The 23,319-nt window shown below is 47.6% G+C and overlaps 2 protein-coding genes across 4 annotated transcripts in view; one reads left to right on the forward strand and one right to left on the reverse strand.

Annotated features, from left to right (window-relative positions):
* LOC126544681 (juvenile hormone acid O-methyltransferase-like) overlaps positions 1-23,319 on the reverse strand; it is a 114,278-nt gene that overhangs the window by 73,034 nt on the left and 17,925 nt on the right. The window lies entirely within an intron of this gene.
* LOC140213724 (venom protease-like) overlaps positions 8,572-23,319 on the forward strand; it is a 29,732-nt gene continuing 14,984 nt past the window's right edge. Inside the window, exons 1-3 of one of the 2 annotated variants that reach the window (XM_072284990.1) lie at positions 8,572-8,810; positions 18,450-18,636; positions 19,790-19,823. In XM_072284990.1, coding sequence (XP_072141091.1) covers positions 18,508-18,636; positions 19,790-19,823 — 163 coding nt within the window. In that variant the 5' untranslated portion in view covers positions 8,572-8,810; positions 18,450-18,507. Of the gene's footprint in view, positions 8,811-17,158; positions 18,637-19,789; positions 19,824-23,319 lie in introns of those variants that run through there. The other variant, XM_072284989.1, reaches the window with a different exon arrangement.

Below are 23,319 nucleotides of genomic sequence, written 5' to 3' on the forward strand. Positions count from 1 at the left end.
GTCGGCTTTCCGATACGAAAGGAACACAAATCATTACCAGTGACGCAAAGCCACATGTAGAACTTCACGTCAAACCATATAGTTCCTCTCTTAAAGTATCACTTTTTATGCTATTTCCAAAATAAGATGGCTTAGGGCATTGTTTCTTCGTTAGGAGAGAAAGATCCAGTGCTGTGTTCTAGAAATATCTTGTCACCACTAGTAACATCCACAAGTAAGTTTTCGTATCCGTAGGAACACACCTGGACTGAAAGGAGTACGCACAGTCGCTTTGCAGAATTAAGCAGATCTAGAAGAAGAACACTCCCTCTGGCCCTGAGTTTCCTTTATAATATTAAATAAAGAGTAAACGCACTCTCGAAAGCGCTCAAAAAATGAAATACAGGTGTCTAACATAACAAGCAATCCCCCTGACCTGTCGTGGTGGCGTGGTGACGTAGTGGCTTTGGTATTGTGCTGCTAAGCCCGAGGGCCAGGAACTAGAGAGCAGCTCTACACGTATTTTGATTCCGCGATATATTGAGGCATCGCACCGATCACCGCACCGAATGGCAGAGCCGCGACACGCGGCGTTCTCTATAGACCGCCCACACAGTTGCTGCTTCCCGGGAACTGCAGCTTATGCAACCGTAATTTTTACCGGTAAACGCTTTCGGTGAACGCAGTGTGCAAAGGCGAGCTTTCTGGTTCTTTTTTTTTCTTTACCCCAGACGGCCGGCGCCGCCGCGGATGCGTTCACGTGAGCGCCATCTGGTGGCGCTTCAAGGTGGCTTCCTCCGTTTTCCTCCTTGCGTTCTCTTCGCTGTCGCAGCCTTCTGCTTTTCTCCTCACCTTTTCGCCATACTCGACTTCTCCGCCTTACGCCTCATGCTTTCACTGTAACCTCCTCTACCGCTTTGCTCCTCGCGCTATCTTCGCTATCGTCTTCTTTCCTTCCCCGCTGCGCTCCGCCTTCACTCGATTACACCGACGCTAAACGCAGCAACGGGCATCTAAGAGCAGCGCTCTAACAAAGCAGACTCCGGTACGTCACCTGTTAAGTACACCAACATGTTTATTGCAAATCAGGGCCGTTCTTACGTAACCAGAGTAAACTTAGGGACCCGTTCATAAATAACCCCATCGTCAGCAAATTATCTCTGCACTCCCGCGACGCAAATGCTTTTTGGGTGACATCCCTTTACATTAAGTTCGTTTGCAAGGATGGTATTCAGTAATTCCATAGGCCAATTTTACACAAGAATCGCCAACAGAGCCAGCGTAAAATCCACCATCAGGTAAAACGCATCATAAAAAAAATGACGAACACGTAAATTTGCCGTATGATTTTAATCATCTGGAGACATTTCTGTGCCCAATGCCATTTAACAGGATGCTATAGGGTAACAACGTTTGCAGTGCAGGTTTAGATTTCGTATTTATTTCGAGCTTGTAGGGATATCTTAGCTATCATTACTCAAGCCCACGCTCCCATTTATAGTTCTCCTTTAGTTTCGAAATTTATTTCCTTGTGAATTTCCTTGTGAAGGTTGACCTGGTGAAGGCTCACCATCAAATTCCTGTGGAACCAGCGGATATTTCCAAGATGGCAATCATCACGCCATTTGGACTCTTGAAGTATGTGCGCATGCCTTTCAGCCTTCGCAATGCTACACAAAATTTTCAGCGGTTCATCGACACGGTGACAATAGGCTGGTCTTTCTGTTTCGCGTACATCGACGTTTTGCTTCTCTTTCGCGACGCAGAAAAACACACCCAACATCTGGGCCAACTCTTTTAACGCCTCGCCGAATACGCGTCCTTATCATCAGTAGGACGAAGTGCGAATTAAGCGCGCTCAAGTTGGACTTCATCGGTCACCGTGTCGACAAGGATGGCATCTGTCCCTCGTTGTTAAAAGTCCAGGCCATACAAGATTTTGCTTAGTCATCTTCCATCCGCAAACTGCCCGAGTTTCTTGGCCTCGTGAATGTCTGCAACCGCGTCATACCTCTCTGCGCCGCTTTTCTGCGGCCCCTAACGGACACGCTCCAGAGCATCAAATCGAAAACAACTTAACTCACCTTCACCCCAGAAGCACTAACCGCTTTTGATGCCATCAAACCAAGCTGTTTCAGGCAACCCTTCTCGACCATCCGAGATCAGGAGTCCGACTTTGCATCATGACCGATGCGTCCGATGCTGCAGTAAGAGCGGTGCTTCAACAGTCCACGGATAATATCTGGCAGGCCCTTGCTCTTCTTTTCCCAGCCCCTTCTTTTCTCGGAAGCTTTCATCCACGGAGACCCGCTAAAGCACATTCGGAAGAGAACTCGTCGGAATGTACATGGCTGCCCGTCACTTCAGACATTTACTGAGGCGAACAAGAGGCCCACATTACGACAGACCACAAACCTTTGACCTTCACCGCCCGGTCAAATTGTACCAAATTTTCACCACGGGAAGCACGCGATCTCGCCTTCATGTGGCAATTCACGACATACACACGGCACGTTCACGGAAAGGACAATGCCGCAGCGGACGCGCTCTCGCGTTGTGCCTGTTCCATCACTACGGACAACAACCCTGTTAGCATCGACTTCTCCGCACTCGCTGCCCAGCAACAAGTGACACCGAAGTAATTGCGCTTCGCGGTATACCTGACGCCTTACATCTGCGTGATGTCCGCTTTCCCCCTTGCGCCGTCCCTATTCTTTATGATGCCTTCACGTGCACCCCACGTCCAGTCGTACCACTCAATTTCCGGTGCACAGTTTTTGATGACCCTCATAAACTATCCTACCCTGGAATCCGGGCCACGCAACATCTAGTGACAAACCGTTTCGTCTTGCTTGCGGGGCCTCAACAAGGACGTACGTGCCCGGGCGCGTGGTTGTCTGGTATGCCAACAATCGAAGGTTCACCGACACAAAAGAGCACCCTTCGGATCCTTTACTCTACAATTTGAACGATTCGACAAGGTACACATTGATATTTTGAGTCATGGCCGCCCTCAAACGTGAACATCTGCTTCTTAACCTGCGTAGATCACTTTACCCAATGACCAGATTTCCCTCTACCCGATATTCATACTAAAACCATCGCAAACGCTTTCGTCGCGGGCAGGGTTTCGCGATACGGCGTACCATCTACTATTGCAATCGATAGAGGACGCCAGTTTTAATCAGCACTATTCAATAACCTGCTGACGCTGCTAGGCACTTCTCTCATACATACCATGGAATATCACCCCATCGCCAATGGTCTCGTTGAACGTTGTCAACGCTCCATCAAGACCTCGCTCAGACCGCAGCCTGACGTGACTCACTGGTCCACATGACTACCACTGGTTATGTTGAGTCTTTGGGCTACACTGAAGCAAGATCTACGCTCTACGCCTGCCAAGATGGTTTTTGGAGCAGTGCCACTACGCCCTCCGTAAGAGTTCTTCCAACCTACCATTTCATCGCCGTGCCCTGACCCCACCGACTACATCAATAGACTGCAAGCAACTCGGACCTCCAGCCGGTCTGCACCGACGCGAAGCGTCTCTTCTGTGTCGGTTGTGGCTTGGAGTTGCCTTCACGAATACCTACTGAGCACGAATTGTAATGGCTGATAGTCCTGCACGTGATGTTTGCGGATGCGAGGAGTACATTGACTACTTATTGTGCCATTGTCCTCGATTTCAAGCACAAAGACAATTTTTGTCCAACACATTGAGGAAATTAGATTATCGTCCTCTGAGTGAACAGACAGTACTAGAGCACCGTACCAACCGATCACCGGCTCAGAAGGCAGTGAAGGCACTTTTCTGCTTTCTCAGAACGTCTGGTTTGCGCGAGCGGCTTTAACTCAAGTACTGTCCGTACTCTGCACCTTCTCTCTATTCCCCTTCTCCCTTACCCCAGCTTAGGGTAGCCAACCAGACTCTTGAGTGGTTAACATCCCTGCCTTCCTACCATTCCTCTCTCTCTCTGCCAGCTTCATTTCGAACGCATCGTGCTCCTGAACCACGCTGCCAACACCATACCGCATCGCATATTCCCAAGGAGCTGGCGATGTCCACTTATGTTTTCGTCCACCGCGACTCTGTACGGAAACTCATACAATGCCCTTACGACGCTCCATATCATGTCATTCATCGTGCCGACAAGCATTTCACTGTGGACTTAAATAGCCGACAGGACAATATCTCTATCGATCGTCTCAAACCCGCTTTGGTTGTGGACCCACTCCCTAAGTCACCGGATAAACCAATTAGCCCAGAGCCAGTTGGTCCTCGCCAGTCATTAAACACACTTCAACTCCCAACACGCCGACCCAAACTCTTCAATGTATCGTTTCTGATACCTGCACGGCCCCGTCACTAGAGAGGGACCTCCTGTGGCAGCATCGACGTCGAGGAAGATGAGGATAACGGTGGCTGGCTAGGGACAGGCCATTGCCTAGGAAGCGAAGCGGGCGCGTGGTTCAGATCACGCGTGACCAGCGCGAAGTGGCTGGGAGATTTATCCGCCGAGGAATGACCGCCAACTAGGGCCTCCTGCTCTGTAAAAATATACACCTGTTCATTACGGCTCACCGTCATCACTGATTTTGCACGCCACACATTTATGATTCACTGTGGTTTATCTTTAACGTTTTTGCAAGAGATGGGTGACGTTTCAGTGGCCTACTTATGCAGACTTCGTACTGCACAACAGAAATGCGCAAAAACCATCAGCATCAACATCAACACCATGAGCCGATTTATGTCCACTGCAGGATGAAGGTCTATCCCATCGTCTTACAAATAGTAATATCTAAAACATGCGGTTATGACGGCGTTTTATTGTATGCAACCACTTTCGGCGCATGCAGCTCGAAAAGACATAATAGCCTCTTACATCTGTTCTAATGCGTTAGCATTGTTAGGGTACTTCACGCACTTTCTGGGGGCTATGTACCTACCTATTTATCTAGCCGTTTTCCCGCCTACGTGCGTCACATGAGTCACTGGGCAGTCAATGGACGTAGTCAATGAGCCACTGCAATATAAGCCTCATGCATAACTCTTTTCAACGATGGTATTATGTTGTGTCGCTGTATTGATTCAGAACTAACTCATCACCTTCGACAGTCATATATGCGTTCTGTCGCAATTTCTTGTTACTTAAGAACAACCGCAACTGAGGCATAGATTTGGACATCTGCTAACTCCTCCTGGTGTGTTAGCCAACTCCATCTACATGTCTGGTCTTTTCTTCACCTCATTACACCGCTCAATCTTCCGCCTTCATCTTCTGCATTTCCCATCCGTAGGCGCACACTGTGTTACTTTTAACGGAGCACCGCCTATCTGCTCAACGCAATAAACAGGCTGCTCCACTCCCTTTCTTCCCTCTAGTTATGAACTAGGAATAATATCGGCGGCACTTCCCGCAATTTATCGATGCCACATTCTTCTAATCATTTTCGGTTCTATCGTGAAAGAAGGTAAGGAGTGCCGACACGGACTCAAGAGCACCAGACAACACAAACGCCGCCCATCACTTTTGATAGTCGCGTTGATGGCCGGCGTTTCGGCTGTCTGGTTCTCTTGTGTCCGCGTCTGTACACCTTACCTTTTTTCACGATGAATCCCTACCAATTAGCTCGACTTTCTGTCGGTGTTCATTCTATCACCTGTTGCGGGGCCCTTAGCTTATTTCTCAAGCTTATGTGCAATCCTCAAAGCTTTAACGCCATCTGTTAGTAGTGTTATGATTGACCTGTCGGGTTTGAGAGACATCCAGGCGTACCTTCCAATGACAAGACGATTTGCCGCCTCCCAGAAAAGGCTGTTACAATAATCCTGGACATAAACCTGTCAGGTGTGAGAAGCGTTCAAGCGGGCGTGCCCCCCATGTCAACATAATTGCACACTTCTCCGAAACAGTGACACCCCTTTTTCCCCCAAGCTGACACAAAGGGAAGACGAAGGAAGTAAAACCCGAAGGGCAGGAGGTCGTCGAGGACAGAACCTACTTCCTCAGGCTCCGGAAGAAGACGTCGACGGTCACAATACCGCAAGGGGTTATTTAAGGCCGTCCTGGCCCCCGCGTTAACCAGAACTGCTCGAAACTGGTATGAGAGTTACAACCATGTACTAATGAATTGAATACACTTTTCTCATTTTTTTTTCATCATCACAATGCCCACCTTCGTCGTCGTTTCCTGATTCTTGCGGTGAAGACCCACCTCACCCGGTCGAGATCGTATCAGTAGTGGTATAATGTGTTGATGGTGAACGAGCGCTAATATTGTCACGTGGTCGTGACGTATAAAGAACACAGTAGAAATACTGGGAAAGACGAAACTAACTTTTATTGGGCGAATCTGCGCTCACAAAAACAGGCTGCACTTAAAGAACGGCGACAGTGGCGAATACAGTCGGCGATCGTATAAAAATGATCAGCGGGTCAAGCCAACACCACCTAGATAGCACAAGGCCTGTTCACTACGCTCCATGACGTCATGCTACTTGGCCCGAAATTTCCATTGCCAAGGCTGGCGTGACGAAAGGGGCGACGTCAAAGTCGCTGTTGCTTACTCGGGAGCATCCCCATTAGATTCTATGGCAGTCGGGCCAGGTAGCATGACGTCATAGATAGAAGTGAACAGGCCTTGTGCTATCTAGGTGGTGTTGATCAAGCGCGTCGGTTCTTATACATCAGTCGTCGAACGTTCCAGAGTAATCGCTGGGACCCGCACGTCTTCCACAAAGTTCCACATTATTGTCGTCGTGCATAGATGGAATCAGATTAGACAAGGTGCGGTCACAGACAGCGGATGGAACCATCGATAGCATTCCAGAAACTTCCGATACATGCAGGCGCGTCCTGCGCTGTGCGATAACAGTTGTTAGACGGTGAAACGTGGTCGCCTTGTAAAGATAAACAAGTACACGTGTCAATATCGCAGCAAATACTTCGCCATCATTTGCTCCTTCAATATGCCAATACCACGGCGAGATTCTATGTTTACAGGGCATTTTTATGAGTAAATACTTATTACTGGACTAGTTCATACATGTTATAGTGTAATCGGACGCGAAAATATGCGAAGTAATCACAAGACAGGTGGGGCGTTGCTCGCAACTAAGTTTATTCAGAGCAGACAAGTTCACTTTTTGTAGGAAGCCCATTTGTACCGCACGTTTACACAAAGAAATCAGATCATGGAGACGACATTTCGTGCATACTTATTCTAAATGATAATCCAAGAAGTGCTGTTCAATTATGCACAGAGTCACAGACGTATTGTTCATATAGATGCTTCTTTTTTTTATGTCATGTGCTTCAATTAACTCACGTGCCGAAGGCATCCCTGCTTCTCCCCAGTACACGGATTTTACACTTGGTTCATATCTACATGCTTTTACCCCAAGTACATAGGCAAATGTGCTCAAGTCCTCTTATTAATTGCGTGTTACGCTACTTCTTGTCTTTTTAATGACGTTTTTAATTTAACATTTCAATGACTTCTCATGGAATATGAAACTCAATGGTGACTGCGCTAGCAAAGCTCTAGTGTCGTATTTCTCTCGTTTCGTTGCGACATCCCCTTTCTGGCAGCTTACGTTAGCGGCCCGTGATGAGGTGGCATGCCACGGTCGCGACGCCACTAATCCACAATTGCACAGGCACCAGCCGGCCAGCGCGCATGTAGTCACGAACAGAAGCCCCGCCTGGTGCCCTTCGGGAATGAGTGACAAAGCCCCTGTCGTGCATCTCCCCACGGTCTGCGTACGAATCTCACGCCGCCACGGCAAGCGCGTAACGACCCGACAACAAGAACATACGCTAGAAAAGCACGTGCCTGCAGTTCTCGCAACAGGCTTACGATGCCACAGAAGACAGCAGCAGCAGGAGCAAAAAGCTTTTTCTCTTCTCACGCACCTTGTAACGCAATCTTGAGAGCAACATTTCCCATGCCTTCCGCGATTAACGTTGCGCCGTGGGAAAAAAAAAACGCATTCGTATGTCGAGAAGCCACGAACTCCGAGCGAAAAGAAAGAGCCCAAACTAGGACGCAGCAATTCCGGAGCCGCAAAGATTTGACGGGTCTCTTTAACACAATTTGCGGGATTCCGGCGTAAATTGGGTCTATAAAGGGTCTCGCGCTAGGCCTAATTAATGCGATCAGTACGGAAGCAAGAGGCGAGAGAGGAAGGCAGCAACGTCTGCGTTGCCGAGGAGCCTCGAATCACATTTAACGGTTCAATATGTGACAGCAGAAAAGGAGCATGAGGTAAAGCTCGCAGCCGTTTACGCCACTAGAGCTAGCGCGACAGCCAGACAGGACAAGAAAGGGGCACGCGCACTTGAATTATTAGCCTGGTATGTAGCTTTAACCGCAAGCGGTGACCTAGCTATATAACTTTCCACATTGCTTAGCAACCAATGCCGCTAGACAAGTGCTGACTAACTAAAGGGTAATCAGCGCACACAGACGCACAACGAGGGAGAAAGTCGGTTCGAGAAACTGGCGACGAAATTTCTCGCCTTCAGTTTTCGTCGTCGCCTTTAAAAGCGGTGACTCTTGACTTTAATTGGAGTCGACGAGAGCAGGGCGCGGTAACTGCTGCTAGCCTAATTAGTGCGCTTTTTCCCCAATCGTGCTCTTCCCCTTCTCCTCCTCACCTCTCGCGTCGGTGTCTGGTAAGAAGCGTGAAGTGTGGGAAGCGAGCTTGGTAGCTATAGCCTCCTGGAATCCTTCCGACGCAACGCCTACTCTGCGAAGCAGGCGAGACAAGGAGCTCGCTTCGGAGAACTCTGTCGACTAAGTCGCAGGCTAACAGTGGCCAAGTGAGTATGGGTTTTTGTAAATTTTATTTTGAAATACGAATAGTCAATTTCTTAAGAGCGAAAAAAAGGACTCGGTGACAACCGACAAAGAAACGTCAAAATGTCGAATCTTAGCGTCTAGCGTGCTGAAAGTTTAAATGGTATTACTAGGAAATCCCTAGGGTCACCCACCCCTCAAGATCGGCCTCACCGCTTGGGATTCTGAATTCTGACCCCGTGGGGTACTCTGACATGTACCTCAATCTAGGTAAACGTGCGTTTTCGCATTTTACCCTCCCTTATTTTAAACTCTTTCGTCTCTGCCCTGTTTCTAACTCCTATCTCCCAACCCCAGTGTAGGGTAGCAAACCGGAGTCTAATATCTAGTTATAGTTAACCTCCCTGCCTTTCATCTTAATCTCTCTCTCTCTCTCTTGCCCTCATCTGAATAAGTCCACCAACACATATATCATAACCTGCAATCTTTATAAGCACGGGTATATAGACACCATGATGGGTCGTGAGCCGGCGCGATGGGTCTGGACCACGGAATGGTCAGGACAGACATGTATAGACGCGTTCGATATGAGCCGCAACATGGCATCGTGGTCGAAGGATCCGCAAGACTGCACGTGGCCGCGTCGACAAGAGAAAAGTTCGTTTAACAACTGCGAGCAGTTTGAAGAATGTTAAGTTTTACAACGTTTTCGTATGTCGGCGTCTCCGTGCAGTCTTCGAGCCCCTTCTACCACGGACATCGAGTTTCGGCTCATATTGAACGTGACTGTAGATAAAAGCGCTAAAAGTATGCCTTGGATTGTATAATTTTGGCTGGTCAGGTGACACATGCGTTCCCCCCGTACACCCCCCTACCCTGACACGCGTACATCTTACATTCACAGATGCCTCAATGCTTGAGTTCTGCTTGAGCAGCCCAACCTCCGTAATAGGTGCCGCACGAAGTAGCATCCCTTGAAGTACTTCTAAATACTAGAAGCATAGCGCTTGTCTGGATGTGTCCGGGTCGTACCCGTCGGCAATTCGTGTTTCAACTCTACTCTTCATGCAATACTAATTAATCTGCTTTTAAGTGTCGTTATGCGTTATTTTTCTTTTGTGCTAAAATAATGCACCGCTATAAAACCACCTGCTGCAGTAGATTGGTTACCCTACCGCCTTTGCTGCTATATGGGGCTGCCACTGCAATTTCTCTTCGAACACACAATGGAGCACATCGCTGTCCCTACTTATGAATGTGTTTCGTCTTTGCGTAATTGAATACTTTTCTCATATACCCATGCCTTTCTATCTCTCTCTCTCTCTTCAATACTGCTTTAGACGCGCAAAGTGTTGCTGTTGTATATGCAGTGCTTCTACAGTCAAATTTAGATGATACGATGACGCTTGATCCCTAGTTAGGAGCGGTGCAAATTTGAACGATGGCGGCGTTCGTCGTGGTCGCCCACGCCACGATGAATAAGGCTTATTCCTCTACCTAAGCGACATCTCTCGCAGTCAGGACCGTAACGTGAAGTTGCGAAGTATAGGCACGCAAAGTCTAGTGTTTGCGAGCCTTACAACATCCTGCACAATTGAAAAGCGCGCTTGCTAAGGCGCGCCGCGAGCGCTGGCAACCTGGGAAAGATACGATCGCCACTTTTGCACATTCTAAAGTGTTCTCCATGATAGTGAGCAAATCTGCTTCACACAACCGAGCAGTTCTTCAGGCGATAATAACCTTCATACACACAAAACACACTCTTAATTTCTCTTTCATTATGGCGCTTGTGGTTCTTGAAAAAAATAGAAATTTTGCATGATTCAGATACTATACGACGTGCAGAAAGAAATATCGTGATTCCATTTATGCCATTACACGTGGCGCGCTTTTCTATGCCGCCGCGATGAGGTCGGCGTGAAATTGTCACTCCTCGTACTTTGTCTGATGGCTCCCGCATAAAATGGCCCGTAACGGATGCTGTAAGCTACTGCTACAAGTATCATCATCATCAGCCTGGCTACGCCCACTGCAGGGCAAAGGCCTCTCCCATACTTCTCCATTTACCCCGGTCATGTGCTAATTGTGGCCATGTTGCCCCTGCAAACTTCTTAATCTCATCCGTCCACCTAACTTTCTGCCACCCTCTGCTACGCTTACATCCTCTTGGAATCTAGTCCGTAACCCTTAACGATCACCGGTTATCTTCCCTCCTCAATACATGCCCTGCCCATGCCCATTTCTTTTTCTTGATTTCAACTGAGATGTCATTAACTCGTCTTTGTTCCCTCATCCAATCTGCTCTCTTCTTATCCCTTAACGTTACCCCCACCATTCTTCTTTCCATAGCTCGTTGCGTCGTCCTCAATTTAAGTAGAACCCTTTTCGTAAGCCTCCAGGTTTCTGCCCCGTAGGTGAGTACTGGTAAGGCACAGCTGTTGTACACTTTTCTCTTGAGGGATAATGGCAACCTGCGGTTCATGATCTGAGAATGTCTGCCAAACGCACCCGAGCCCATTCTTATTCTTCTGATTATTTCAGCCTCATGATCAGGATTCGGGGTCACTACCAGCCCTAAGTAGGTGTATTCCCTTACCACTTCTAGTGCCTCGCCACTTATCGTAAACTGCTCTTCTCCGCCCCGAGACTGTTGAAGATTACTTTAGTTTGCTGTAGATTAATTTTTAGACCTACCCTTCTGCTTTGCCTGTCTAGGTCAGTGAGCATGCATTGCAATTGGTCCCCTGAGTTACTAAGCAAGGCAATATCATCAGCGAATCGCAAGTTACTAAGGTATTCTCCATTCACTCTTATCCCCAATTCTTCCCAATGCAGGTTTTGGAATACCTCCTGTAAACATGCTGTGAATAGCATTGGAGAGATCGTATCTCCCTGCCTGACGCCCTTCTTTCTTGGGATTTTGTTGCTTTCTTTACGGAGGACTACGGTGGCTCTGGAGCCGCTATAGATATCTTTCAGTATTTTTACATACGGCTCGTCTACGCCCTGATTCCATAATGCCTGCATGACTGCTGAGGTTTCGACTGAATCAAACGCTTTCTCGTAATCAATGAAAGCTACATATATATATATTCCGCACATTTATATATATTCCGCACATTTCTCTGTCACCTGATTGATAGTGTGAATATGGTCTATTGTTGAGTAGCGTTTACAAAGTTCTGCCTGGTCCTTTGGTTGACAGAAGTCTAAGGTGTTTGTGATTCTATTCGCGATTACCTTAGTAAATACATTGTAGGCAACGGACAGTAACCTGATCGGTCCATGATTTTTCAAGTCCTTGGCGTCCCCTTTCTTATAGATTAAGATTGTGTTGGCGTTCTTCCACGATTCCGGTACGCTCGAGGTCATGAGGCATTGCGCATACAGGGTGGCCAGTTTTTCTAGAACAATCTGCCCACCATCCTTCAATAAATATGCTGTTACTGATCCTCCCCAGCTGCCTGCCCCCTTTGCATAGCTCCCAAGGCTTTCTTTACGTCTTCCGGTGTTACTTGTGGGATGTAATATTCCTCTATACTATTCCCTCTTCCATTATCGTCGTGGGTGCCACTGGTACTGTATAAATCTCTATAGAACTCCTCAGCCACTTGAACTATCTTATCCATCTTAGTAACGATAGTGCCGGCTTTGTCTCTTAACGCCTACATCTGATTCTTGCCTATTCCTAGTTTCTTCTTCACTTTTAGAATTCCTCCGTTCCTGAGAGCATGTTCAATTATATCCATATTATACTTCCTTATGTCAGCTCTCTTACGCGTGTTGATTAACTTCGAAAGTTCTGCCAGTTCTATTCTAGCTGTAGGGTTAGAGGCTTCCATACATTGGCGTTTCTTGATCAGATCTTTCGTCTCCTGCGATAGCTTACTGGCATCCTGTCTAACGGAGTTACCACCGACTTCTATTGCACACTCCTTAATGATGCCCATAAGATTGTCGTTCATATCTTCAACACTAAGGTCCTCTTCCTGAGTTAAGGCCGAGTACCTGTTCTGTAGCTTGATCCGGAATTCCTCCATTTTCCCTCTTACCGCTAACTCAGTGATCGGCTTCTTATGTACCAGTTTCTTCCGTTCCCTTCTCAAGTCTAGGCTAATTCGAGTTCTTACCATCCTATGGTCACTGCAGCGAACCTTGCCGAGCACGTCAACATGTTGTATGATGCCAGGGTCAATGCAGAGTATAAGGTCTATTTAATTTCTAGTCTCGCCATTCGGGCTCCTCCACGTACACTTTCGGCTATCCCGCTTGCAGGATAAGGTATTCATTACCCGCATATTATTTTGTTCTGCAAGCTCTACTAATAACTTTCCCCTGCTATTCCTAGAGCCTATGCCATATTTCCCCACTGACTTGTCTCCAGCCTGCTTCTTGCCTACCCTGGCATTGAAGTCGCCCATCAGTATAGTGTATTTTGTTTTGACTTTACCAATCTCCGATTCCACGTCTTCATAGAAGCTTTCGACTTCCTGGTCGTCATGACTGGATGTAGGGGCGTAGACCTGTACGACCTTCAATTTGTACCTCTTATTAAGTTTCACAACAAGACCTGCCACCCTCTCGTCAATGCTATAGAATTCCTGTATGTTACCAGCTATATCCTTATTAATCAGTAATCCGATTCCTAATTCTCGTCTCTCTGCTAAGCCCTGGTAGCACAGGACATGCCCGCTTTTTAGCACTGTATATGCTTCATTTGTACTCCTAACCTCACCGAGCCCTATTATACCCCTTTTAATGCCCGCTAATTCCTCCAATAGCACTTCTAGACTCGCCTCACTAGTTAACGTTCTAGCGTTAAACGTTGCCAGGTTCAGATTCCAATGGCGGCTTGTCCGGATCCAGAGGTTCTTAGCACCCTCTGCTGCGTCACAGGTCTGACCGCCACCGTAGTCAGTGGCTTCGCAAGCGCTGGGGGCTATGGCCGGGGTTTGGTTGTTGTGTTCATATAGGAGGTTGTGGGCAAGTACTGCACCAGGGTGGTCAATCTTGCTCTGGTAAAGGAGCAGGAATATAGTTAAAACAACGCAGTCACATGAAATCAACGGTGATTTTGATCAACATCATCATCATCATCATCAGCAGCAGCAGCAGCAGCAGCAGCAGCAGCAGCAGCAGCAGCAGCAGCAGTAGCCTATATTTATGTTCACTGAGAAACGCAGACCTTTCCCAATAACCTCCAATTATCCATGTCTTGCGCTACCCAATTTCACGTCTTGCGATACCCGATTGCTATTTTTTTAATGTAGCCACCCCACCTTATTTTCGGCCGTCCTCGACTGCGCTTCCCTTCCCTTGGCACAAGCAGTACAGAGAGCATACGTAAATATCTTGATTAATATCTACAGATGCCGCAGCTACCTTGATTCTCCACAAAGAAGTAAAACGTTACCTATCAAGAAAGGAGTCAGGCAAGGACACACAATCTCTCCAATGCTTTTCACTGCAGGCTTAGAAAAATTATTCAAGCTATTACACTAGGAATGCTTGGTAATGAGGTTCAACGGCGAATGTCTCAGCGACCTTCGGTTTGCAGATGACATTGCCCAGGGGCCGTATTCTGTAGCGGTTCGCTTTGGAACCGGTTCGGTCTGGCTGTTACGTCTGGATTACGTCACTCGGAGAAAGAGTGGAACGGGGAGGCGTGAGGGGAACCAATCAATGAGCGGCGGTCTGCCGGAAGATCACGTCATCATTTTTGTTTGTACTTGGGGGATGGTATAGCAATTGAAGGATGTTGCCGGTTTGATAAAAAAACATTGGTTTGTATAGAACACTTGCAAATATAATTTTCAGTAATAAATCTGAGCTTGCGGCGCAGACGGCTACTGGGAGTTATAATTTTATTTGTGTTGTTTTCTTATTTAGTCGCTAGGTGGTGTGCCATACGTTATGCAAACAACTTGCGTCGCTTTGTTTACGTTTTGGACTTTTTCGCGCGCCGAAACCGAAACGATGTCGTCGCACAAAAACAGGCGGCTGGGTCCTCATGTTTGAGCGAGGCAGCGCGAAATACTCGTTTCATTTGTCGAGGAGCACCCCTACCTAGCAAAGACGTCGTATGTGTTGGGCCAGCAGCTGACGGCGGCTTTCTGTTGCGCCGTGGATGGGAATCTAACCTATCCTTTTTCTTTGCCCACAACCGTAATGGCCTTGGCGACGGCTGTAATGATCCGGCTGACCGAAGGCTGCGACAGTGCAATCGCTTCTTCATTCCCGACGCACTGGAAAGCTCCCGGTGGCAAAAAACCGCCGCGCGCACAGCACTTTCATCGTAATGTCGACACCACGAAATCTTTGAGGTCCGAGATGTTCTTCCAGCTCATCGCAAAGACGTCGCACTATGTCTTTGGGGAGCCTAAAATGCCTTCGAAGCTCTTCTTCGGCCATGCCGAACGCGTCGCGTCGTTGCCTCTCGTCGCGTCGTTGTCTTTCGGCGCTCGCCAGCAGCACAACCAAAGAAGCCGCCATTGCCGTCTCTGTCTCGTCTCGTCTAGGTGCCGGCTCGTCAGCTGGCGCGAGACTAGCCGGCAGCCACGGTTGCCCAGCAACCCTCGACATCATATTCGCCACCGCGCGCGACCCTCGAGCGAACCACTTTTCCTTGGTTCCTCTCGTAGCAGGGAACCGGTTCCTTTCCAGATGATTGGCAACCTGTGTGACGTCAACAAAATTTGTCGTCCCGCCCACCAGGGATGACGACAACGAAGCGCCGACCAATGGCAACAGCCAGACCGAACCGGTTCCAAAGCGAACCGCTACAGAATACGGCCCCAGTTCAACACTGGGGATGAATCGGAACAAATGATTGAACAAATAACTGAGAAAGAGTAAGAGTAGGCTTAAAGATTAATATGCAGCAGACAAAGGTAAAGTTTATTAGCCTGGCAAATAAACAATCATTCTTGATGGCCAGTCATTTTCTATGGTATCTGTACAGGAATATGCGTATCTACAGGTCAATTACTTACAGGGAACCGTGATCATAAGAAGGAAATTTAAAGAATAAAAAAATGGGTTGGAGTTCATACGGCAGGCATCGCCAGACCCTGACTGGGAGCTCACCACTATCATTGACAAGAAAAGTGTACAGTCAATGCATTCTACCGGTGTTCACATACGAGGCAGGAACTTGGAGGTTAACAAAAAATCGTGTGGCCTAGGCAATCTTTTTATGCTCTCGACAGATTCAACTTTGGTACTCCTCATTTGGCCGTCACACTCTGCCCAGAATTACTACAGATCGTTCAAAGAATTAGCTTTTTCTTATATTTATCTTCAACGTGATTTTACTCAGGGCTTCCAAAACCTGTGATAAATGATTGACATGCTGGTCCTCTGTTTCAAGTTAGCTAATAATATCATCCAGGTAGATGTTTCAAAATTCACCAGCAAAAGTAGAAAGAACCCTGTTCGTCGTTTTTTTTTTTTTTTAACCAGGCACCTGAGTTCGTGCAGCGAAATGTAAACGTGTTTTATTCGAAAACTTCACATTGCGTGACGAAGGCTGTAACCTTCTTGGGTTCTTGGAGAAAAGCTTTCCAATAACCTTTGCAGAGATCGAATCGCGCAACACATTCACATCTTTCAATCACATTCACATTTGTTATGTCATCAATCCGAGGAACGTGAAGGGGAAACACGTCTGTCGATCTGTCAATCGGTAGTCTCTGCACAACCTCGAAGCACCGTACTCATTGGACACAATTGTTATAAGTGATGTAATCGGGGATGTGCAGGGCCTGACGACTTTAGCATCTAGCATTAGTTCCAGTTCGTTTTTGAGCCGTACTTTCTACTCAGGAGATAGTCGACAGAGCGCCTTGCGGACTACATGTGTGTCTGGCAGCTTGAATGGAACTTCCAGGAAAGACGTCGCAGGAGGGTAAGCTCCAATGCAGATGAGGTCTGTATACGTTCTCAGTATGTCTTCTGCGTTTCAGGCCGTCCTGGCGTGCGTTTCGTGGGCCAAGCAGCTTTATTCTAACGTTCAGTCGAGAGTTAAGTAATCTTTGCAAGATATTTTTAACTTCTGGCTGCTCATGTCCGGCCTTGACAGTAGGAAATAAAAATTGACATCACTCATTACCAGAGCCTCAACTATTTCCGAACCGCACCCATTGGGCATCGTTATCCCGCAAACGATGGCTTACTCATTTCCGATCAGAATGGCCAACAGCCCTACATGCAATAACTGCAGGTGTGAGGAAACAATCACCCACCTTCTCTGTGAGTTTACCCGCGTCACTGCGCCCAAGAAAGAATTTTTAAGAGTGTTGGATAGTCTTGACAAACGCAATTTGTCGGAGGAAAGGGTCCTGAGATACTGGCCGAGACCTTCCTCAGCACAGAAGGCCTTGAAAGCGTTGTTGCGGTTCTTGCGGAGACCTGGTCGTAGAAACAGACTTCAAGCACTGCCGTATTCGCCTTTCCTTTCTAATCTTTCTTTATTGCTCTTCTTTCCTTTTTTTTGTAATATATCTTTTCTATTATCTTTTATTCTCCTTGCCCCCTTTCCCCAGCACCGGGTAGGCAACCGGTCTGAGAACTGTAACTTCCCTGTATTTCCGTCTATTCCTGCTTCCTCCTTCCGAGGCCTGCTGCATTGCTAAATCTAAAAGCGCAAGCAGCAAGAACACAAGGGCAGTTGATTTCAGCTTTTTTTCTGTCTGCGTGCTTTTTTTTTTCTTTTTGTAATGCGTGCCAGTCCTTCTTCGGGAAAAAGTCGCATAAGCGGACTGTGAAACTTATTGTCCATAATTAACTTACGTAAAGTCTCTAAGCTGCGTCTGTGTGTCTAGAGCTCTTAGTTCAGTTTTGAATGACGCTGCAGTGGAGGTCTTCGCAATAATTTCGATCACTTTAGTTCTTTGGCGTTTACCCGAATCAGGGTGCACTAGGGGTTTCTTTTCCTTTGCTTTTTTTTTTTTTTTGCAGTTCTCCTCCACTGGTATATGAACTGTCGCGGCAGGGAATTGAACCTTTGGCCTCGTGCTGAGAAACATGGCGGCACATTACCTGAGCTAACGCTGCCGGGTGGCATTCCGACCGCGTCGGCTGGCTCACCTTTTTAACATACGCGCCCTGTTTAAGTCCCAAAGCTGCCCGGCCGCGCCGGCACGTTAAAAGGGCGAGAACGTGAAAACGGCTTCCTCGCACTCACAACCCGTCAGAACTTCGAGCGCTAACGCTGCGTGCTCCGGTAGTTTCGACACGCGCTCGTCCTGGCGCTGGGTAACACATTCGCATACGCACCGCGAACACGACTGAAGTCGCGCAGGCCGAATTGTGAGCCAGAAGCTATAGCGTAACACGGATTAGCTGTCCGCTAACCCTCTTTGCCGGACGTATTTATAAGCCCTCGAAACAGCTGCGGCACACGCTGAACAAGAGTCGTTCGAAAAAAAAAAAAAAAAGAGGGCGCGCGGCGCATTATTCGTTAGGTAACGCTGATTAGTACAGAAGGCGGGGTCTGGGGGGAAAAGCCACTGCATTGCCTCGTTAGCTGCCTTCACCCGTCATCATTTACGCGTGAAAGCCACAGGACTCGACAAAAAAAGAGTCAGCCCGAGCACAGAAGCGGCACGAGGTCGGCAGTGGCCCACGAGACGGCGACATGAAGGCGCTCCTTTTTCTCGCAGCGCCAGACTGCCTCCCGGCACAAAGGAAACGCCAAACGAAGTCGCCAGGGGAAACGACATGACAGGTCAACGCACCGATCCACCTGCGGCGACGTCAATGGTGGGCAGAATTGCCGATACTACGCACGTGGTGCGCGAAGCGATTCGATCCTGCGTCACCTTGGCCGTCATATTGCTGAGCGTATCGGTGAGTACACAGAAGGCTCCTTCTTTTTATACGCACTTATATTTGTCCTCGGTGGAAGAATATCGTTAGGAAGCGTTTTCAGATTGGTTGCTGGGGCTTTTCAGAAAAAAAAAAAAAAAAAAAGATGCGCGCGTGCCACATTTGATCGATCTCGAGCGATACATTGTAATGCGTCCTGCCCCCCACGCCGCGGTGGCTGCTTTAATATCAGTCGGTTGACGGCTTCTGGAATCCCGCGCGGATTCTAGACTGTTTGCACAGAATGGGCGGGGACACAGAACGTCGTTTTCTTTTCTGTGCTCATATTTCCAAATACGTCATGACCAGGTTATGAGAAACTGTGTGTCAATGTGGAGAACACGCGTATGTGCTCGCGTGTTGCATTTCCTGCTAAATATTGACTCCTAAAGAGACCATGATCTTTATTGGTCGCAAACTAGCAAAAGGAATCGCCGAACTGTCGGCACGGAACAAACGATACGCGATACCATCTATAGGCGTTCGTTCTGTCCATAGCGAGGAATCCACTGGGACCGGATAACCTCACAAATCAGTTTATGGTGCATCACCTAGAGAACGTAAACGAGCCCGTAAAGTCAGACAGTGGAACCTAAGCCTTCAAAAGGTCTTGAAAACAATCATATCTCATCGGCTTTTTTTTTTTTTTGTTAAGAGGTTTATGCGATGTACACTGGTAGACATGTGGGTGTCTCCTACAGAAAGTGCAGGAACTTGCGCAATGCTTCAAGACTGACGTACCTGCATCTGGTCTGTGCAAGACTTATTCACGGTATTAAAATACGAAGTGTGATAACACTGATACAAAGAATAAAACATGTACGAAAAATACATCACCTATTTCAACGCCCTGTATAGTCTGCATTGAGAGGGAAGAACAAAGGAATCCAATATTTTTTACATTAAAGAGCGGTGACGTTTCTGCACAGACATCGCAGCAAGCAGCCATGAATGTAGCCGAAAATGCAAGCAGCCATGTAGCCGAAAATGTAGAAACAACAGCGCGAAGTATTTTTTAAGAGAATCTTTCCTGAATTGTTGTGTAACCTCCTATGCCCAATATGAATGATGGAGCATATGACTAGTGTTTTACTGGATCCAATAATGCCTAAAGAGTTCCTTTTTTGTATTGCAGACTATTACTGCGGCAGATTTTCAAAACGAAAAACGTGAGTTGAGCAACACTTCTTTTTCGTACCAAGAAAGCATTAAGATTTCATTCCACCTACACTTTGGAAGAACTTTTCTTCGCTTTCTGCTCCAGTGACAAGAGCAAATGTTTCATATGCTCATACCTCATGTATAGGCATGACGTCATAAACAAACGTTTAAATGCGTGTATACAAGAAAGGTCCTTACGTTACAGTACTGTATGGACGAGTATATGCCAGCCGATCGCAATTTCGGAGATATTAGTGAAGGAACCCGGCCCACGACAGACATCTCGTATGGACGAAAACCCTTTTAAATGCGGTCCCGCGTTGTATTTTCGAGCTGCCACGATGAAACCACTGAGAATTCCTTCTTTTTATTCATTTTTTGACATTTCTTTTTTTAGTATTTTTTTTCTTTCAGCTTTTTTCGTACGGGAGGTCAAAAAGCTCTTGCACACAAAGATCAGGGCTGAGAGATCTGCCTGGAAGCCTCTGGCCCCATCCAGTCTCTCAATGTCGGAAAAGGCTCCGCAAATATAAGGGCAAGGGTTCACGTCTAAAGAAAAAGCAGCAGTGAAAGCTATAAGAAGTCTTGCAGAAGATGAATTCACGCCCTCTATATTGTATATGAGAACGCGTGTACGGCGTCAGCCGCACATTTCCACGACCAGATCAAAGGAAAACCGAGATTTACCACTCAGTCCATTTGTGGGCTTCTACTACCTTGCCTTTCATCGCGCGGCAAGCGCCCCAGGGTGATTCCACTTGCGATTCACACCGCGTTCTTGCAAAGAAAGCGCGACGAGGCATTTAACTCCTCTTCTTTTTTTTTTCACAGCGACAACAACACCGACAACAAAATAGCAAAACCCATTCAGGTCCAGCCCGCCATACAGCCGTTATAGCCTTCCATAGCTCTGTCATCTCCGGCCGCCTTTTGAGTGGTTGAAAAAGCAGTGCCAAGAAAATCACTCTGATTCGCGATGTCGGGATCGCAGCTGAACTAAACTTGCCGGACGAAGCTGCGGGCGCGAAGCGTGTTCTTTTAGTCATGCTTCATGCTGTTGCATGCTCTGACGTTGGACGTCCACATGTTCGAAGCGTGATGGATATCATCTCAGTCGGCCGTAAGTTTACGTCCTTTCATTCGGTATACAAAAGCAGGAGCCAGCATCCCAAAAGACAAAATTTTTTTTTATCATCCCCGTAGGCAAGAAGGTTTCATTCTTTCTTTCTCTGTTTTACAGCGAAGCTGGTAGCCACTCATCGTCATCAGCCTGGTTATGCCCACTGCAGGGCAAAGGCCTCTCCCATACTTCTCCAACTACCCCGGTCATGTACTAATTGTGGCCATGTTGTCCCTGCAAACTTCTTAATCTCATCCGCCCACCTAACTTTCTGCCGCCCACTGCTACGCTTTCCTTCCCTTGGAATCCATTCCGTAACTCTTGATGACCATCGGTTATCTTCCCTCCTCATTACGTGTCCTGCCCATGCCCATTTCTTTTTCTTGATTTCAACTAAGATATCATTAATTCGCGTTTGTTCCCTCACCCAATCTGCTCTTTTCTTATCCCTTAACGTTACACCTCCTATATGAACAGGTAGCCACTAGTCGGTCGCAATTTTTTCGATTTGTGCTCACTGCATAGCAAACGGCAGCCGCAAAATTGCTTTTTTTTTTACTTTCCGCGTAAAAGAAATGAGTTTTCTCGCATATACGAATTACAATGCGACGCTATCATATGTAAATCGTGCTTTGCAAATATTGTGGCGCATTTTACTTTGAGAAATTCAGCTTTTGCAATAACGCACTTGCGCTAGACAGAGGGCCTAGCTACTAGAATGACGATGAATGCGCCACTTCAACCCACTTCCGCACTCGCGTGACGAGCGCGTGCAGGCGATGTGTCTGTCCTTGATGCGCGGGCGCTCTGCCCGTTGCGTCTGTCGCACAGCGCGTGCTGCGACCTGTAATCGACATTACGGCGCACACTGTTCAGAAAGTCAAAGTGACGTTTCACTTCGTGAGCGCCAGTTAGTCGCAAGCGTATGGACGCCGCGAACATGTACAGCAAGCACCACCGCGTCGAACCGCAAACGGAAAGTACACGAACACGGTCGCGGATGCTACACTGATCTCGACGATACAACGCCTGGTGTGCCACAGGGAAAGCGCTTACTGCTACACATGCAAAGAAGAGACGCCGCGAACATGCACGGCGACCACCGTGGCGTCGAAGCACAAACGGATAGGAACGCGAACGCGGCGATTCTCTTCTCCACCTCCAGACGTCTTCCTCCCCTGGCGCTCGCTTCCCTCGCGGCGACAAACATAGTTCCGTCGATTTCATACGCGGGCCATAAGCTCCTTAAACTTCGTAAAGTAGCGACACTCTCCTCCTCCGCCTTCACTCCTCCTCGGTTCTCCTCTCTTTCACGCACCCTGCTCGACCGTGGCGCCGCCTACACTGCTCGAGCGTAGCAACGGCGCCAACATCAGCTCCTCGCCACTCCGTAGACGCTTCTCGAGCAAAAATGGCGCTGATGCACGGTGCGACGGCCCGCGTGATGCTATTAGGCCAATAGCGACGCGGCGTCGGCCAGAGCGCACGAGGAGGAGGCGGCACTCTTCAAAGCGTGGCACTACCTTACGAAGTTTGAGGGGTCCGTCACCTAGCGGCCACTCAGACAGACCTCAAACGGCAACAGGAAAAGGGGCTTTGTTTTTCAGTCTCTGCGTAAGAGATTTGAGTTTTCTCCATATTAGAATAACAATCCAAATCTGACATGTCTGCAGCTTGCGCTTAATTTGTACTTAACGCATTTTGTTCGCAATTAACTTCCAAGCATTCATTTAGTTCAACAAGGCACTTGGGCTTGACGGAAGGCCTAGAAGAATGGGTATGCACACTGCACTTTCACGCACGCGCGTGCGCTGCGGTGCTTGTGATGGTGGTACTTGTGTAAATGTCGTCTGACATCAGCCAACAGCATCACTGTATGTCCACCTTCACAGGGCGGAATGGAGGCGAATTTTATATTTTTCACTTTTAATGTTAGGGGGAACTTTATAATAAACTAGCGCCGTCAATATTCATCACGTCAAAGCGAGCTGGTGTAGTATATATATTCAAGCAGCGTGATGGCCCATCTTTCTCTTTTTGCGCGTTTTCTCCTCCTCTTCCCCCCAAAATTGGTGAATTTCAGAAACAGAAGCACTAAGTTTACAACTCCGGCAACTCAGTACCAAAGGTACTGTAAGCGGCATCAGTTACATCACATAAAACCAAGCCGATCTTATCTATTACTTCAAACCATAAACTGATACTAGGAAGCAGCACAAGCAGGGGGACTCAGTGCGTAGTTAGCTCTCTAGTATTTGTTCACTAAAAATAATTATTCTTTTCTTGCTTCCTTGGTGAGAAAAATGGAGACTTAACATTATTTCGTGCGCTTTAGCCATGCCACTAATTGCTACCATTACTTACAGATATTGCTCCTTCATAAT

The sequence above is a fragment of the Dermacentor andersoni genome, chromosome 10 (genome assembly GCF_023375885.2).
Source record: "Dermacentor andersoni chromosome 10, qqDerAnde1_hic_scaffold, whole genome shotgun sequence".
Classification (NCBI taxonomy): Eukaryota; Metazoa; Arthropoda; class Arachnida; order Ixodida; family Ixodidae; genus Dermacentor; species Dermacentor andersoni.